The sequence below is a fragment of the Cydia splendana genome, chromosome 14, assembly GCF_910591565.1.
Source record: "Cydia splendana chromosome 14, ilCydSple1.2, whole genome shotgun sequence".
Taxonomy (NCBI): domain Eukaryota; kingdom Metazoa; phylum Arthropoda; class Insecta; order Lepidoptera; family Tortricidae; genus Cydia; species Cydia splendana.
Window position 1 is genome coordinate 2,343,200 of NC_085973.1, and position 19,270 is coordinate 2,362,469.

General features: G+C 38.4%; 2 protein-coding genes across 3 annotated transcripts in view; both read right to left on the bottom strand.

Moving 5' to 3' along the window:
- Window positions 1-4,939: 4,939 nt before the first annotated feature.
- On the bottom strand, window positions 4,940-8,996 carry LOC134796850 (uncharacterized). The gene is made up of 4 exons (XM_063769061.1): window positions 8,806-8,996; window positions 7,622-7,801; window positions 6,942-7,071; window positions 4,940-5,092 (listed from the first exon to the last, which is right to left on the bottom strand). The coding sequence occupies exons 1-4, from the start codon at window positions 8,908-8,910 to the stop codon at window positions 4,986-4,988; spliced, it is 522 nt and encodes a 173-aa protein (XP_063625131.1). The 5' UTR covers window positions 8,911-8,996; the 3' UTR covers window positions 4,940-4,985.
- Window positions 8,997-16,491: 7,495 nt separating this feature from the next.
- LOC134797053 (uncharacterized) overlaps window positions 16,492-19,270 on the bottom strand; it is a 40,293-nt gene continuing 37,514 nt past the window's right edge. For both annotated transcript variants that reach the window (XM_063769274.1, XM_063769273.1), the window contains exons 3-4: window positions 18,800-18,977; window positions 16,492-17,180 (exon numbers count right to left, since the gene is read on the bottom strand). In XM_063769274.1, the coding sequence (XP_063625344.1) occupies window positions 16,924-17,180; window positions 18,800-18,977 (435 nt within the window). In that variant the 3' untranslated portion in view covers window positions 16,492-16,923. The remainder of the gene's footprint in view (window positions 17,181-18,799; window positions 18,978-19,270) is intronic.

Below are 19,270 nucleotides of genomic sequence, written 5' to 3' on the forward strand. Positions count from 1 at the left end.
GGGGCCACAGGATATTGATATTTATTGTTAACAAGGTTTTTTCAAATAAATATTATTCTTATTCTTATTCTTATGAGTGAGAAGGCAAAGAGAATGTAAATATAGCCGGTCAAACAACTTTGTCAGTAGATAAAAGGCGCTAAATTCAAATTTTCAATGGGGTCGCGCTTACATTTTTTAAATTTGCCGCTTGTAACTACTGACGGAAATGGCTAGATAGACTATAATAAAGGTTACTTCAATACACGTCCGTAAACGTCACTTTACTGAACCACCGCTGACGTAGGTATCTGAGGGGTCTAGTCTAGTGAAAATCGTGAATAGAAAACGCCAATAATGTATGGAAATCACGTCGACAAACACGTGATTTTTCGTTGTGTCTCTCATTCCCATACATTTTTGTTTCGATTGACGTTTGTCACGTACAACTCTGAATATTAAAAAATACTCCAGTTATATGTAAGAAATCTGCAAAGCAGGCCTCGTCCGGTGGCTACAAATGCAAATCAGCAACATGTTGCTTCGTCCCAAACATACCAAGGATGATATCCACAACAGGCTTCGTCATTATAAAATCTACTCTGAATATGTATTGTTCTGAAACTTCTGAATCTTGTAGTTTAAGAGCACATCTTCTGATAGTTTTGACATCAAGTAGGTATATACCACAGTCAAGCAAATACTAAAGCTTAACAAATTTTCCCTTATTTTCATTAACAGCCTTCTACGGACATACGAAAATGCCTACAAATTTGCATCTAGAATGGCCGGAAGCCTCGGCGTCGTACATGTAAAGCTGCGGACTGGACCGTAATGCTGCGTAATGAGCGGCAAATCAAGACCATTCGTCCTATGGCCTTTATTTTCTGTTCGTCGCGTCGCCAATCACGTGCGTCCAGTCCACGGCCTTAAAATCACACCTACTCGATCTAAAGTCACACCCAAACCGCTCTATACAGTCTTCAACGGCCACCACCGTGAGAAGATGCATTGTTTAACGACGTTACTGTTTCCATTTTGCTGCATTTTGCATTGAAATCTTCTGAGGAACCTTGATGGGAACCGCGGCCGTAACACGAATATACTTACTTATTGATAAACCATTTTTAAAGTGCGCTCTTTGCTCATATCTAAAGTACCTGGCGGTGGCGGCCCAAGCCGAACAATGTTTATAAGATGTCACAGCGATACGATGTCGATGTGTCAGTGTCAAAATTGACATTGCTTCAACCGAAAACAACACTTTTGACACATAAGTACTTAAAACCCGTCTTTACGAAGTAATGTGTCGTTTTCAAGCAAAAGGTCGTTTGTCGTTTGCCATAAGGACGAAATTTGCTTGTATCTTTATACGAATAACTTGTCAAAGCGTCCTTACGGCAAGCGATGAAGTACCTTTTGCTTGAAAATTACACATATAATAAGTCAATGTTTATTGCACGGTAAAAAAGTGTACCTACAAACTTACCTAATGCCTAAAATCATTTGCAACCAGTCAACCTTCGGATAAAAAGGAATAGTAACAAAATATTCATAAAATTATTTAAAACTTACATACAAAGAGGCGGTTATGTAGTTTGAGAATGTCATGACAGGACTGGACCAAACGCTGGAATGTCATGACAAGTCATGTCATTATTCATGATAGTACCCGTATATAGGTCGGACCCGTATATAGGTATACCTTATACCTTTATACGACCAATTCTTGTATATTTATTTATTTATAGAGGTATATATTTTGGGGATCACGGAAACGGCTCTAAAGATTTCGAGAAATTTGGTATATGGTGGTTTCCGGGGCCCAAAAATCGATCCAGCTAGGTCTTATCTCTGGGAAAATGCGCATTTTTGAGCTTTTACATGTTTTCCAAGCAAATCTCGGTCTCCCAGATATTAGGTAGGTACCTTATACCTTGTATGTAACTACATGCGCAGTACATACATGCATAGAAACTTCTATATACACTCATCCTCCTTTATGCGAGTTTCCGTTTCCCTGTATATTAAGCGACATAGGTACTAACAACAATTATTTTTGTGTTAATTCGTGGTAAAAATTAAACCGCTTATCACTTAGTTATCGGCTAATGAACAGACCCTTTCATTCCTGTTACGAGTAATGACCCTTTATATGTTATATTAGTTATATTAGTTACATATAAAGGGCCATTACCATAGATGTAAGTAAATTGAGGTAGATATGGTACCAGGCGCACGATCGTGAGCCATTAAATATAGGTTCCGGAACCTATATTTAGTTAGTCGTATGGGTGACGCCAACCTGTCAAGTTGTCAAAATCGTTGGATCAAATTTTAGTTTTGTCAACTATGAACGTCACACGTCTACATAAATAAAAGGTCATTGGCCATTACTCGTATCAGGAATGAAAGGGTCTGTTCATTAGCCGATAACTAAGTGATAAGCGGTTTAATTTTGAGGTGCAAAAGTTCGCAGTTCAAATGATAAGCTGGAGGGGCATTCGAACTTTGACAAATAGTTATTGATATGTTGTTGATATATTATTATATATTATATATATAGCAAATTTCATCGAAATCGTTAGAGCCGTTTCCGATATCCCCGAAATATATAAATGGATACCTACATCATAGCCTAGGTGTCACTTTTAAATACTTAGGTATTTTATCAGGCAAATACCGAATGTAACACGAACCTAAAATCTACTTATTACGTAACTTTAACGCAATCGATATGTATTTTTATGATTGCCATGAGTTTGCAATCGCGACGCTTATCTTTTCATATTCATAAAAAAGTAACCTCAACTTTATAGTTTCTAAGCGGTTTTCAAACCTGTAAAAATAATTTTAGTAGCTGTATTGAGCTATTATACGAGCCAGAAATGAAATAAATAAATAACAATGTGGTACGATCCCAAATTTTAGCACATTGGGAAAGCTAGAGAAAAGCTTCTGCTGTAACCTATCCTTGTTTAATACAATCAAGTGTTTAATACATACATACATATATCACGCCTATTTCCCGCAGGGGTAGGCAGAATACCACAGATTTCCACTTGCTACAATATTACTTGTATTGCTTGCTACGTGTTTAATACTTACCTACTTAGGTACTTACGTACCTACTATCCCAAATCGACCTACAGGCCTATTCGGATTTCGAGATAATCACAAGATCTTGAGACGATCTAGAGATCAACTAGATCTACATTAGATATCGACTAGATGTGACTTGGATATCTAAGTCATAACTTGTCGAAATCGTTCAAGAGGACCTCCAGAATCGCGTAAACGTCAAATTTGACATATCTATCTTACAAATATCTTTAAATTATCCGTATCGTAACTTGTTGAAGTCTAGTAGAAATCTAATTCATTTTCCGAATCGATCCGCTAGTCCTGTACATTGAAATATTATTACTACGTACAGAACCGGCACAGAGAACAAGTATTTTGTTTTGTAGAGAAAATTACAGACAAAGCGGCTCCGTTTGGTTATATCCTCTAAGATAAAAAAAATCATCAGATAGATCCTTGATAGATCGGAATGTCACGGTAACGTCATATAATAGTCATAGCGATGGCAATTACGGTCACGTAATGCCCGACCTCTGAAGCGTCACAAATGACACCATGACATTATCGTCTGTCAACAGTTTATACTCGCATAACATTTTGTGAACTGCTACTTAGTATAATTTGACCTAGAAATTACGAATAACTATGTGAAGTTGAAGGTCATATGTGACGTCCCACGGAAAAGGTACCTTATGAGGGTTTTTACTTTTTTGTTTCGGAGATACCTATATAATGTTTTGTAAAAAAGGTGGAAATAAGTTTTTTTTGTAGTAGGATCTTAAGATACCTAAATTTAAAATTAGAGGCTCATTGCAATTCAATGTTAAATATGACAAATTACATAAAAATAATAAAGCGTCTTTTCACGTGGATGTGACATACAGAGAGTTGTCTCTCTCACACACCGAACCAGCGTCACGTGCACATCTTTATAATAACCTCGTGCATAAATTACTTTTATATCACAATGCAGTTTGTACTTACATCATCGCTTGACACGAGGATGGTACAGCCGACGTCAAAAATATGTATACACTTTTGCACCTTACTCCTTTGTAATAAGGCGATAAATGTAAACATATATTTGACGTCGACTGTAGGTACAGCCTTGAATTCCGCGAAATAACAGGTCTTGCCATCGCCAACCCTGGTTAACTGACAGTTCGAAAACCTTATTACATAAGGCATAAGGTCCATCTGTGGACAGTTAAGAATGTTGCTGTTTGTATAGCGCTTGATCATATTTCCTCAATATTGATTTATTTTTAGACCTGGAAGTTTTTCTAGCAAAAATTAGAGACTGATAAAATGACGAAACATCGACAAAAATATGTATTGTAAGTTTTTGTGATACCTATAGTTCGTTTATTTTAGCATTATAAAGAACTTGTAAGAAGGTAAGCGATCTTGACATGTCTTTTAATTGAAAAACGCTTTTTAAAAATCAATAGGTAGCTATTACTTATGAAAGTAGAAGAATATAAAAGATCGTATTAGATTCATAATTGTTACATATTTGCCGTAACTTATTTTTAAAATGTGTTTTTCAACTAAAAGACACATCAAGATTGTTTACCTTATTTCTAATGCTAAAAAAAACGAACTATATGTATAATTAAAGTTAGACCAAGAGAAGTCTGCAGCGATTTTGATAGCCCACGCAACTGCCGGCCTAGCCAAAGGAGTGTCGAGCAACTGGCTCACAGAGGCACAAGACCGAGAACGGTGGAAGAGTTTGGAGGAGCCCTATACCCGGAAGGGGTCCTAACACTTTATTAGATTAGCATAAAATAGTATTTCGTTTAAAAATAGTTTGTATAAGTGGTTACGGAATAAAAGGCTTTTTATTTTATTTTATTTATATTGTATAGTGACCGCGAGTTTCCTGCTCCATTTTGTATTTGAGATCTGTGGTAGTGACGTCACATGATGAGATGCCTCAGATCCTGATGCGCCACATATTGCACTGCACTCTCCTCGATGACCCGTACTGTGTTGTAGACTAAGAAAAGCAGGTACACGTTCAGACCTGGAAGGAACATGGTTTTCTGTATACATAGAAGAGGAAAATGGGAGCGTTTGTAAAGAACAGCACATGGGGAGATTTAGATTTAAGAATTTGTAATAGTGTTGAACTGGCTTTGATATGACCAGTGATCTTACTTTTTCCAGCATTTTTGGTGCAGCAGAGTGGTCTTAACGGAATTGGTATAGATAATTTCAACTGAAATGGTAAATTAAGGTTAATATTAACCTAATTAACGCTAATTAATCATTAGGGTTGAAATTATTTATACCAATTCCGTTAACACCACTCCGCTGCACCAAATCGATTCGCGTGGTGTTAACGGAATTGGTATAGATAATTTCATCTGAAATGGTAAATTAAGGTTAATATCAACGTAATAAACGCTAATTAATCATTAGGGTTGAAATTATTTATACCAATTCCGTTAACAACACTTCGTGCACCAAAAACGCTGGAAAATGTACGATCCCTGGATATGACCTTGAAGATCGCTCACGTTCATTGAAGAAATGAACGGCCCGATTTAAACTTTAAGATACGTCAATTAATAGATCTAGAAACGATATGGATTAGATATTTCAGTGTCAAATGTGACGCTTCTAAAAAAAACGTCACTATTGACACTGACACATCTAATCCATATCGTTTCAAGATAATAATATATTAATTGACGTAGCCGTAGGTATCTTAAAATTCGAATCGGGCAGGAAGTTAAAGTCTTGCGTGAGAAGCGCGCTAGTCATCAAGACGATCGTCAATCGAATCAAAACCATAACACATTAACCATAAAACAGGGGTCTCACTTGAGCCGAGAACAGAGCATACCCCCAAGGATCGTGATCCTAGCCGTGGCTAGGCGTTACTTCGTCGCGGGCCGAATTGTAAAGAATTTGGCTACTAAAGAATTTGGCTACTTGACGACCGGTCTGGCCTAGTGGGTAGTGACCCCGCCTATGAAGCCGATGGTCCCGGGTTCGAATCCTGGTAAGGGCATTTATTTGTATGATGATACAGATATTTGTTCCTGAGTCTTGGTTGTTTCTATAAGTATTTATATATTATATATATCGTTGTCTGAGTACCCACAACACAAGCCTTCTTGAGCTTACCGTGGGGCTTAGTCAATTTGTGTAAAAATGTCCTATAATATTTATTTAAAGACTTTCATTGCCCGTATCTAGCGCAAAGTGTCAATGTTAAGGGATTAATTCCAATTTAGGCAGGGCGATTACTTGTTTTGATGTGGGCATGTGCTCAAATAAATACGTAAGTATACTTATTTAACACAACTTGCGCGACATTAATTTCCTGATACAACAAAATTAAATCACAAAAGTTTGCTACTATATTTTAGTAGGCGTTTATTTCAATAGTTGTAGATATAAACATGCTCGTATAATCTAAATAAATGTGTAAAAAAGTTACGTGATTGTCAGTTTAGTAATAAAATCTTATAATAAAATATTACACTTTGATGAATTGGTGCATGGTATGTTGTAACGACAATGTAATTTGCACCCGTTGGTTGGTTATTAGGTAAATGCAAATAATTCTACATAAAAAGCGTGCGACTTTCAATCCGAAGGTTATGGGTTCAAACCCCGGCTCGTACATACCAATGAGTTTTTCGGAACTTACGTACCAGTCGCTTTTCGCTGAAGGAAAACATCGTGAGGAAACCAGACTAATCCCAATAAGGCCTAGTTAGGTATAAGGTTGGAGGGTCAGATGGCAGGCGCTTTCGTAAAAACTAGTACCCACGCCAACTCTCGGGATTAGTTGCCAAGCGGACGCCAGGCTCCCATGAGCCGTGGTAAAATGCCGGGATAACGCGAGAAAGATGAAATACCTAAAAAGAAGAAGTACACGGCGTTCTCGAGGTACTCTTCCATGTCGAGGAACAACATGTCCACGCAGAAAGTCACCGCTTGGAACACGAGGCCGAAGTACAGGTAGCTCCTCAGTAAGGCCTGCTTTCTCTGAAAATAGGAATACCATGAGATACCTAAATAAAACTGTTTTTTTTATATAGGAGGCAAACGAGCCTGATGGTCAGCGATTACCGTCGCCCATGGATACCTGTAACATTGGGTTGTACGTACGTTGCCGATCTTTAAGATGAGAACTTGGTACATACAAGATATCGTTTTTCTTATTTGAGTCTCATCAAGTACTGAAAAAATGTAGCCCGCCTTTAGGTTACCTTTTTGCGATGTCTACAGGAATGGCCCATAAATGGCACAACACCAGTTTATATGGTCTATTAAACGTAGTCTTAATACCTCCAGGATACGACCGTCGGTGGCAATCAGTGGGCAAGTAAGACAAGTAGATCCGTTAGCAGGAAGATGAGAGTCAACAGTAAATGCACTATTGGGTCCATGCGTGGAGGTAGTTCCTCGCCGTCGCCATCTTTTCTGGCTTACAAGAGCACGAAGACAACATGGTAGTCAGGGTCAAATCTCAAGGTAGTCTAGTTTAGCTTCCTAGATGTAATATAAATTAACAAGGCAAGTTAAATAAAGTTACCTTATGGGCTCCAATGAGTAGAATGATGTACATGACAACATCAGTGAGGAGAAACGCGAGGGTTAGTGGTATATGCACTATGGGGTCCATGCGTGGAGGCAGTTCCTCGCCGTCGTCATCTTTGGTCGCCTCCTCGACCAGCATGAAGACGAAGAATGGGAACACGAGAAGGGTGAGGACCTGGAAAAAGTTTTAAGAATAATTAAATATAGGTATGGTACACCTGTACACATAAAACATTTTTGAGTGCCCTTCTGAAGCACTTACTATGCTCACAAGTGTTAGGTCACAGCTATTTGTAGCTATAGTTGGTCAAACCAATTTGTCAGTAAATAAGAACAAAGAAAACTATACTCATATACTTTTCTATTGGGTGCTAGTACTAGTGTTAGATAAAGATAGTATGATTCTCTCTGTCTATGTTTGAAACGAGACGTCCTTTGACAAACTTTAGTGAGCAATATTTATTAGGTATTCATTTCCGCTTATATCTCTATTTGTTGTGTAAATAATTAAAAACATTAGACAAAAAGAGTAGCTGTTTGAAAGACATATTTAAAAAATATCATTCTTCAAACAATATTTTGGTATAGATCTCGAAAACTGTACCTTTAAAATTGGGGTCTCAGAAGTTTTTGACCTGAGGACCTTGGCAAGGCCTTCAGGGGGCCTACCGCGAACCACGTTCGACGTGTTGCCTCTCTGTCGCACTTGTAAATTCGTACGTAAGTGTGACAAGGGGGCAACACGTCGAACATGGTTCGCGGTAGGCCCTCAGTACGGTTACCATCAGTTTGTCACTGACATAAACGCCGTCGAGAACGTAATTTACTTTCTATACATCCCGTTTGCACTAATATGCGAGTGCGAGCGAGATGTATCGAAACTAAATTACGTTTTCGACGGCGTTTATGTCAGTGACAAACTGATGGTAACCATACAGGTCTCCCTTTTCTATCTTCGAGTAAACGATGACAAACTGTACATAGAATGGTTCGGATCCGAGCCGAGCGTCAGACACTTTGTTTCCTATAGACTGCCACTTCCGAGCCTCGGTGATCATGCGATGCTTTCTATTCTATAGAACACGAAGTGTCAGACACTCGGACCGTTCTAGTGCGAGTCATCCTTAAGGCCTGGTAGGCCGTAGTTTGCAAACCCTTGATAGACGTAAAGTTACTTACCAAATTGACATATCCGAATATAATAACTCCTTTCCGTATGGGCACAAAGAAGCAGCACTTCCTAACTATAGGGATCGTTGGACATTTCGTTTGGCACCATTTCATCTCGCAGACCTCGCACGCTAGCCGGGATTATAATAGTGACATAAGTCAGGGGCCTATTCGATTTAACTGACGTAAGTATAAAGTTCTGGGCCCTGTTTTCACCACGTTGAAAATTGACCCATTGTAAAACAAATAACTTTTTTTCATAAGGGGTCAAAGATGTGGTCATTTAATAACCCTTCGTGGTATTGATAATTGAACATGAAAAAGATGCCAAAATTAAACCCCGAGCGTAGCGACGAGTGGTTCGAAAAGTTGAATCTTAAGCGTTGTGAGGGCTTTAAGACAGGGTTAAACAAACATTGCTACCGAGAGTACCGAGTGAAATACAAACTTTTTCACCACACCAACGCGAGCAAAATACGAACTAAAAAACCTTACAATTTAAATCAAAATCAACACTATTAAATACAAGTATTAATCATTCAAAACATCATTAAAATATCAATTCAACCTGCTAATGAGGAATCAACTCAAAATTTGCATCCGCGCTTGTGGATAAAATGCCACAAAAAGTTTTTGAAGGGGAAAGAGCGCCTTTACGAGCTAGTGTGCTAAACTAACTACTTCAAACTGGACATTATAACAAATCTGTTTTAATTACGCACTGTATGAAGCTGTCTGTAACGTCTTACATCTAGATTTCGTTTTGTGTAACCACTTAGGCCTCTCGCGACAGACTGCGAAGATGGCAGTTGTATGTCATTGCGGGCTTCCCGTGTATAATAGGATGCTTCCTCTAAAGGTACCACGATTTTGAATTTAAATCAGGACGATTTTGAACTGGCTTGGACCTGATTTGGGCAAATTGGGACAAGGGATTTGAAAATTAAGTTTGAGATTGTTCTATTACACAGACAACGCCAATTGTAATAATGATTGTTAAGACGTTATATATTAGAGTACCTATTTGCGCGCGTAATTACGCGCGCACACGTACACGAGTAAATTAAGGTTTATTTCTTCAATGCTTTACAACATCGAAAGGAAAGACTCCCTTAAAAAAGAATGTGTACCTACGTAAAAGGGGGTGACTTTAGGTTTGGGGCACTTTGATTGTTTTAAAACGGCTACCAATTTAGTCTTATACTAGCTGTGCCCGCGGCTCCGCCCGCGTGGAATTCGGTCTGTGTCAGTAAGCGGCTAATTACTAATCCTAATTTCTCTCCCTCTCTCCTGGAGGCGGAGCTTGAAGTAAAGTTGACAGATGGATATGCTAGAGGACTGCAGTCCAGATAAAATATTTTACAATTAGGCACCACTAAATAAAACTACACTCCAAAATCAATAGATTTTTTCGCCCTTATTCAAATTTTACACGTGATTTAAACGACAGAGTAGTAGATGTATATCGGACGATACAGTAAGGTATACGCGCGCGAGCGAAAGCGAAGCGGCCTGCCTGGCTAGAGCGCCACTCACCGTGGTCTTCTTCAGACTCCTGAGGAAGACCACGTGCCCCTTGTGACCTCAATGCGTTGCGAGACTTTCGCGAATGATTGAATTTTTTTCTGGAAGGCGGTAATGCGAGTCCCAAATCGTTTGACTCCGTAAACGACCAGTGCCGTTTTGATGCCCTAAGCATTTCTAGACCATGGTGCCCCCTCTCCCTAGGGTCATCGAGATTAGGTACATTGAATTTTTTTGGTTAGTTGAGTGACGTTCATTGTCGCATTACAGCTGAGAATGGAAATTAGTCACATCATTTTATCACGAAAATTGACAGTGCTGCAGTAGTAACGTTGCAACAGAGTAATGCTGCTGCAGTCGCCATACCTTAGAAAGTAATTGAAAACGCGAGCGAAGCGAGCGCGCAAATTTTTCGATATAAAAACGCAATTTGATAGACAGTTGTACATTTTTACTTTTAGTATGGAAATCAGTCACATCATTTTATCACGAAAATTGACAGTGCTGCAGCAGTAACGTTGCAACAGAGTAATGCTGCTGCAGTCACCATACCTTAGAAAGTTATTGAAAACGCGAGCGACGCGAGCGCGAAAATTTTTCGATATAAAAACGCAATTTGATAGACAGTTGTACATTTTTACTTTTAGTATGGAAATCAGTCACATCATTTTATCAAGAAAATTGACAGTGCTGCAGCAGTAACGTTGCAACAGATAAATGCTGCTACAGTAGCCATACCTTAGAAAGTTATTGAAAACGCGAGCGAAGCGAGCGCGAAAATTTTTCGATATAAAAACGCAATTTGATAGACAGTTGTACATTTCTACTTTTAGTATCTTAATCAGTCACATCATTTTATCACAAAAATTGACAGTACTGCAGCAGTAACGTTGCAACAGAGTAATGCTACTGCAGTCGCCACCCGAATGTCACCTTTATCATATCTTAGAATGTTACTGAAAACGCGAGCGAAGCAAGAGCGAAAATATTTCGATATAAAAAACGCAATGTGACGTTGAAAGTTATTGAAAACGCGAGCGAAGCGAGCGCGAAAATTTTTCGATATAAAAACGCAATTTGATAGACAGTTGTACATTTTTACTTTTAGTATGGAAATCATTCACATCATTTTATCACGAAAATTGACAGTGCTGCAGCAGTAACGTTGCAACAGATTAATGCTGCTACAGTCGTCATATCTTAGAAAGTTATTGAAAACGCGAGCGAAGCGAGCGCGAAAATTTTTCGATATAAAAACGCAATTTGATAGACAGTTGTACATTTTTACTTGTAGTATGGAAATCAGTCACATCATTTTATCACGAAAATTGACAGTGTTGCAGCAGTAACGTTGCAACAGAGTAATGGTGCTGCAGTCGCCATACCTTAGAAAGTTATTGAAAACGCGAGCGAAGCGAGCGCGCAAATTTTTCGATATAAAAACGCAATTTAGTATGGAAATCAGTCACATCATTTTATCACGAAAATTGACAGTACTGCAGTAGTAACGTTGCAACAGAGTAATGCTGCTGCAGTCGCCATATCTTAGAAAGTTATTGAAAACGCGAGCGAAGCGAGCGCGAAAAATTTTCGATATAAAAACGCAGTTTGATAGACAGTTGTACATTTCTACTTTTAGTATGGAAATCAGTCACATCATTTTATCACGAAAATTGACAGTACTGCAGCAGTAACGTTGCAACAGAGTAATGTTACTGCAGTCGCCACCCGAATGTCACCTTTATCATATCTTAGAATGTTACTGAAAACGCGAGCGAAGCAATAGCGAAAATATTTCGATATAGAAAACGCAATTTGACCTTGAAAGTTATTGAAAACGCGAGCGAAGCGAGCTCGAAAATTTTTCCATATATAAACGCAATTTGATAGACGGTTGTACATTTTTATTTTTAGTATGGAAATCAGTCACATCATTTTATCACGAAAATTAACAGTGCTGCAGCAGTAACGTTACAACAGAGTAATTCTGCTGCAGTCGCCACCCGAATGTGACTTTTATCATATCCTATAATGTTATTGTAAACGCGAGCGAAGCGAGCGCGAAAATTTTTCGATATAAAAAACGCAGTTTGATAGACAGTTGTACATTTTTAGTTTTAGTCCCAGAAGGGATGGGACGTTATTAGATGGGTACTTGTACACGTATAAAAGTTTCATGTAGGTACCTACTCCACGACTGCAATGCTGATGCAGCCTGCGCTTTTTTTTGCCTACGGTTTTGGTGCCCCCTAGACGGGTGCCCAAAGCAACTGCTTATTTTGCCTAAAAGGGTTAATCCGGCACAGCAAATGACAGAGGTCAATGTTTTTTTTTTCAAAGTACCCACCTTGTATGAAAATTGGATAATTCATGATGCAGAAAATTAATAATTTTAAATAATTATGCAATTATACGCGTGTTGATAATTATGTGTGTTTATTTTACCACTATGTAACTATGTAAACTCATTTTTAGTTTTCTTTATTAATTAATGTTTACTCAGTTCCCCAAAAGACTGTGCAATGAGGGACAATTAATTTACTGTCGTTTAATTTTGTTGTATTATTAATTTATTAAATCAACATAATTATTCAATTATTTTTGTTGATATCCGTTCCCCCTGTTCTAAACTTAGAGTTAATTTGGCAAAATCTTTCCTTGGTAGCTTATTCATATCACAACGTATTAAATTCAGCTCCATCTGTTAGTTTACTCAATAGTGGTAGCATATATTTGAAAAAAGTTTGCCCCTCCTTCCTAAGTAGCGCCATAAGATTCAGGGGCAAACTTAAGTCAATCGATTGTTGTGGCTACCCCCCCTTTTAGGGGTTAAATTTTTATAGCCTATAACCTGGCCGGGGATTTTCTCGACAGATTAGTAAAGTTTTCATCAAAATCCGTTCAGCCGTTTTCACGTGATGCGCGTTCAAATAAACAGACAAACAGATAAACAGATAAACAGACAAACAGACAAAAATTCTAAAAACTTTTGGAACGTGTTCTGTTATCGATTCTAAGTATCCCCAGCCAACTTTTTTTCAAATATCTTCCATGTACAGACTTTCGACCCTCTTCAGCTTTATTATATGTATAGATGTACATAATTTTCTCACATCATGTAGGTATTCTTGTTTAGCTACTACCAAAAACTTCCGCATAAAAATATACTATGACCTAAAGAGAGATTTCAAATTCGCCCCTGTTTTCAGGTTGTCACTGGGGGCCGATTTTTGAAATTCGACCGCTCGATTTTGTGCATTTCGTTCAATAATATCTCCGCTACTAGGCATTTAAATTCTACTAATAGAATTGAAAACGAGTGGTCAATACCACTCGATTCCAAATTTCTATCGCTAGCATTTCAAAAATTACCATTTCGCCGTTTTCCACCGATTTTCGAGTGACGAAATAGAGCGAACGAATTTCAAAAATCGCCCCCCTGGTCTACATAGTTAAATTTTTTGTCGTTTTTGAATTAATATATAACTTAATTGACCAAAATTTTTTTGCAAATCCTCAAGCGATTTATTTGCAGCAAAACAAAATTAAATTTAAAAAAAATATGTCCCGTCATTTTCATGTGCGTGGCTATATCAAGACGAAATATAACTGTATGACTCACACCACTCAGACATATTCCTGTTAATGCATAAGAAGGATGATATCTATTAGCGGCCAGTCGAGAAGATTGGCCTAGACCTTAGGAATCTAGACTTCAGATTAGCTAAGTAGGGGTAGGAGTTGATCGTCGGGCGATATGTTATCTTTTCAAGGAACAGTTGAGGTCAAATAACGTAAAATTGCGTTGACTGGTTTGAAAAAAAGAAATATGGTTGTCTGTAAAGTCGGTTTACGGACGATATTTTTGCGTGATAGGGCATTTCCATTTAAAGTTGTACCATGACTCACTTGACGAGTTGAAAATATAATTTGGATTATTTGGTACTTTTTTATGTAATTCTATGAGTAAATATATTCCAGTTTATGAAACACAAAAGAGAATCGTCATATTTTTAGCATAAACCAGTTAAAATTAATATTTAATAGGATGAGGGGGGTTTTTTGCGGTCCGTTTGGTTACAAATGGTTTTTGATATAGTGAATAAAATACATACTTGAAGCAAATGTTTTTATGTTTAAAGCATAATAATGTTAATAAACAACACAAAAACAATTATCATTGACCAACTTAGAGCAAACATTTTTCATAAAAGGGAATTTTAGGTGGTTTGGTTACGAGGTGGCCCCAAATCGTACGTTATTTTTAGGTTTATTAAATAGTTATTGGCATTACTGCCATGTGACGAATAACAATCATTAGAATTAACAAAACATGTGATTATTGTCAAAAAAATTAAATATTTTAGCTTATAAACTTTGAATAAACAATGAAAATACTTTTGAAATCAACGGGACATTTCCAAATGGACACCCATGTAACTTAATGGACAAAGTAAAGACGAGATCACAATAATCAAAAATTTACACAAATACTCAGCGAATAAAAAAAGGAGGCCTAAGTTTGTACTAAAATCAGTAGATAGAGTTTTAAACATAAGGAACTCAATTTTACTTAATAAAATATGACTTATTAATTGCACATGAATTAAATAAGTATAGACAAAGTCACGGTAAAAACTATACATACTCAATGTGCGTGCGACTTTACCGTGTCCGTTCGGTTACATTTTTCTAGTCTGCCTATATGTTACGCTTCAAATTGTAACCAAACGGACGTAACGATTTGTCTGATCCAGAATTAAATCTATTCAAAATAAAACAAAACTAACCGCAATGTTCAACTTGTTGACTTGACAAATAACTATATGAAACATAGTTTTATTTAATATAAACAGTGTTTTAGTTACTTAAGGTTCAAGCTGCATAAACAGTTGAACAAAACGGACAAAACATTGAGTAAACTTACAGGTCGCACGCCAGCACGCCTTGGAGGTTGCGAATTGACTGTTTTAAATCAAATTTGACGTTTAAACAAGCTTTATCTATGGTCACAGGGTTTCCAGGATGTAAAAAAACCTAAAATATTGGTAAAAAGTATTTCGCTAAGTAGCGAAAACTGCGTAACCAACCCGGACTATGTCCGTTTCACGATTTCGCGGGGACAACGTTTTTATCGAAATTAAACCCTATTATTGATGTTTTTAAAGCTCTTTTTCATCAATAACACATTTTTCAACATTTAAACTATGCCAAGAATGCATTACTTGGTGTTGCCTTCATAGAAAAAATATGTGTAAAGGTCCATCAAAACTTGAAGTCGGTGACGGGGACAGTACTACGGGGTCATTTTATCATATCTAAAAACCTGATTTTAAGTAAGAAAAAAGTGATTTATTGTGCATTAAACTTCATAAATGATGTGTCTATATAATATATTTCAATAAAAAACATCATTTGCCCAGTAAAAAAATTCGTCTTAAGAGTAAATTGCAAAAAATGCAAGGGGACATGCGAAAAACTCGAGGGTACAACTTTAAATGGAAATGCCCGATAACGTCATAAGAAAACATTACCATTACATTACGTAACGTTACCATGGAGATTTGTCCACAACGTTACCATGGAGATCCGTCCACAACGTGACACTTTTTCGCGCATGCTACCGGTGTTCATCGATTTATAAGACGTTATCACGTCAAAAAACAGTGATATAACACTTTAAACTCTCGCGTTTTGTACACATACATTGTATTTAATTACACAAACGGGTCTACCGCGATACACCTAATTAATTTGTTTATTAATTGTTTTTGTTGCTGGTCACGGAAACTGGTGCAACTCAGCTGAAACGGCGGAATTTAAGCTAATAACAATACAATTATATCGCGGTAGACCCGTTTGTGTAATTAAATATGTGATAAAAACAGTGATTTTCAACTGATATACATAGATGTTTTACACTAAAGAAAATGTCTCCAGCATTCCAGTGGTGTAGGCGGGATTCGAACCGGCGTTTTCAGCTTACGCGGCTGACGCCCTGAACTCTAGGCTAACCGTCCACTCACTCCCTCTAGTATGAATGTAAAATAAAAAACCGGCCAAGTGCGAGTCGGACTCGCGCACGAAGTGTTCCGTACCATTACGCAAAAAACGGCAAGAAAAATCACGTTTGTTGTATGGGAGCCCCACTTAAATATTTATTTTATTCTGTTTTTAGTATTTGTTGTTATAGCGGTAACAGAAATACATCATCTGTGAAAATTTCAACTGCCTAGCTATCACGGTTCATGAGATACAGCCTGGTAACAGACAGATGGACAGACAGACAGACAGACGGACGGACAGCGGAGTCTTAGTAATAGGGTCCAGTTTTTACCCTTTAGGTACGGAACCCTAAAAAGTGTGGGTATTTCAGTGTATAGTTTATATAAATATACTACTATGTATAAGTGTGGCAAAATCGGAAGCCTTATTAAAGTTTCGTCATGTCCGTCCATCTGTCTGTCCGTATGTCAGATGGACAGACGAACAGACGGACAGTGGAGTCTTAGTAATAGCAAAGTAATAGGATCCCGTTTTTACCCTTTGGGTACAGACACAGAACCCTAAAAAGTGGACGAGTAGGTATATATATAGAATATTTTATATTCTTTTGTTCTCTAAATCTTTCTTCAAAATCTCCAATTCATGAACCGGAAACATTCGCTTCTTCTGAACCACATCTTCGTCAGAATCCGAGTCAGAGTAGCTTGTGGTACATCTTCTGTCCTGTTCTTTCGCCATAGAAACGTCAAGGACGAAGCTAGTTTCTCTACGTTCCCCGTTCACGTAATAGGCTGTCTGGTTTCGCTGCCTTAAAATCTCGATTTTGATGAGTATGAGGAAGTACAGGTCGAGAACTGAAAAAAAAACAGATTTGAGAAAAAAAATATTATACCTACTTACAAACTTCGCATACATGTTGCGTTCCACGGCAAAAGGTACCTTATGGCGGCTGGCGCTTACGTCGCATAGCGCCGCAATAATATTGGAGCGGCGTTAATAATAGCGTAAGCGCCAACCGCTAGAAGGTACCTTTACCGTGGGACGTCACATATGTAACTATGTTGGGTGACAATGCAATAAGTATGGCACCATCGTGCTGATCTGATGGACACAGCAGGCCATAGGAACTCTGTGATAGAACAACGCAATCTCATTGTGTTTGTGTTTATTAGAATTGTCTCGATAAGTATTAGTTGCCTGTTGACAGAAAAGTATAGTCAGCGATAAAAGCTTGTATCAAAAATTCAATTTTTGACAAAATACTTTTTTAACAGTTTAGAATGATTCACGCGGTTAGTTTCACTAGACTTATATCGACCGCGATATACAAAAGGCGATCACGGTCCATATCCCGGTCGATATACATAAGTCTAGTAAAAAAAATATTTTAATATTTCCAGACAACCCAAATTCACAAAGGAGTTGGGATAATGTTTACTGTGATTTAACTTACAATACTCTCCTAAACAACTGTACAGGTCCAGACCGCGCGAGGCTTTTGGCGGTCGGAGCCCGGGAAGCCGGTTACTGGCTACATGCCCATCCTTCGCCCAATACTGGTACTTTCTTGGATCCGGCCTCCCTTAGACTGGCGACTGGTTTGCGACTCGGGGTTTCGGTGTGTACGCCACACATATGCTCTTGTGGCACGGACGTGGACCGACTGGGACACCACGGATTATCTTGTCAAAAAAGTGCAGGCCGTTTTTCGAGACATGAGTCGCTTAAAAATGACATAGTCCGTCGGTCTCTTGCCACCATCAATGTGCCTGCTCTTCTTGAGCCGACTGGCATTATCAGAGATGATGGCAAGAGGCCCGATGGAGTGTCCTTAGTTCCTTGGAGCTTGGGACGGATGTTGGTGTGGGATGCTACCTGCGTAGACACACTGGCACCGTCCCACCTCCAACGGACTACTGTAAAAGCGGGCGGAGCGGCGGAAAGCGCCGAAATTCTAAAACGTAACAAATATAAGTGCCTCGGTAGAGAGTACCATTTTGTACCATTTGGTGTTGAAACTCTAGGTCCATGGGGTCCCAGCGCGCATAAGTTGTTCGCAGAAATCGCGAAGCGTCTGGTTGACGTAACTGGTGACCGAAGAGCTGGCGGCTACCTCGCACAACGTATCAGCATTGCGATACAGCGAGGAAATGCCGCCAGCATCCTTGGTACAATGCCTCAAGGGCCTATTTTAGATTTAAGCTAGTTATTAATTTCGTTTAGTAGAACCACTGTATATATATTGTATTTAAATAAATTAAAAATGAATTTTAATATTAAACTGACCTAATGCTCTACAACTTTTTAAACAGCTATCAAAAAGACTAATCGACTTCACTGGTGACCGAAGAGCTGGCAGCTTTCTCGCTCAACGTATTACCATCGCAATACAGCGGGGAAATGGTGCCAGCGTCCTCGGCACCATGCCAAAAGGGCCCAATTTCTTAGATGTATTTTAATAAGTTAATCTTACATATACTGGTGACTGTAGATATATTGACAGCTATTAACGGGAAGCCAAGGATGTATTTCTCTTCGTCCTGCAAGGTCAACGCCACTTGCAGAGTAATGAATATGAAGTAGCCCATGATTGCGACGACCAGAGCGAATATGCTGAAGGAGTAGTACAACCGCAGCAGCTTGTAGTTTTTCTGTTGAAATAAACAATGCATTTTTAATTTATTTCCTATGCGATAGCGCAGGGGCAGGAAACTTTTGGGAAAAAGAGCCAACCGCAGTAGAAGCTTAAAGAGCCGCAAATGTAAATTTTAGGAGTCTAAGAACTCTTAAATTTTAATATTGGGTTACTTGAAGAGCCGCTATTGTACCTCCACAGAGCCGCATGCATGATTAACACATTCATTGCCACTAAGTGCTACGTGTTACGCTCGTAGCGCGTACGTTTTCGCCGTATGTAGCGCGTAGTCGCTACGAACAGTGTACC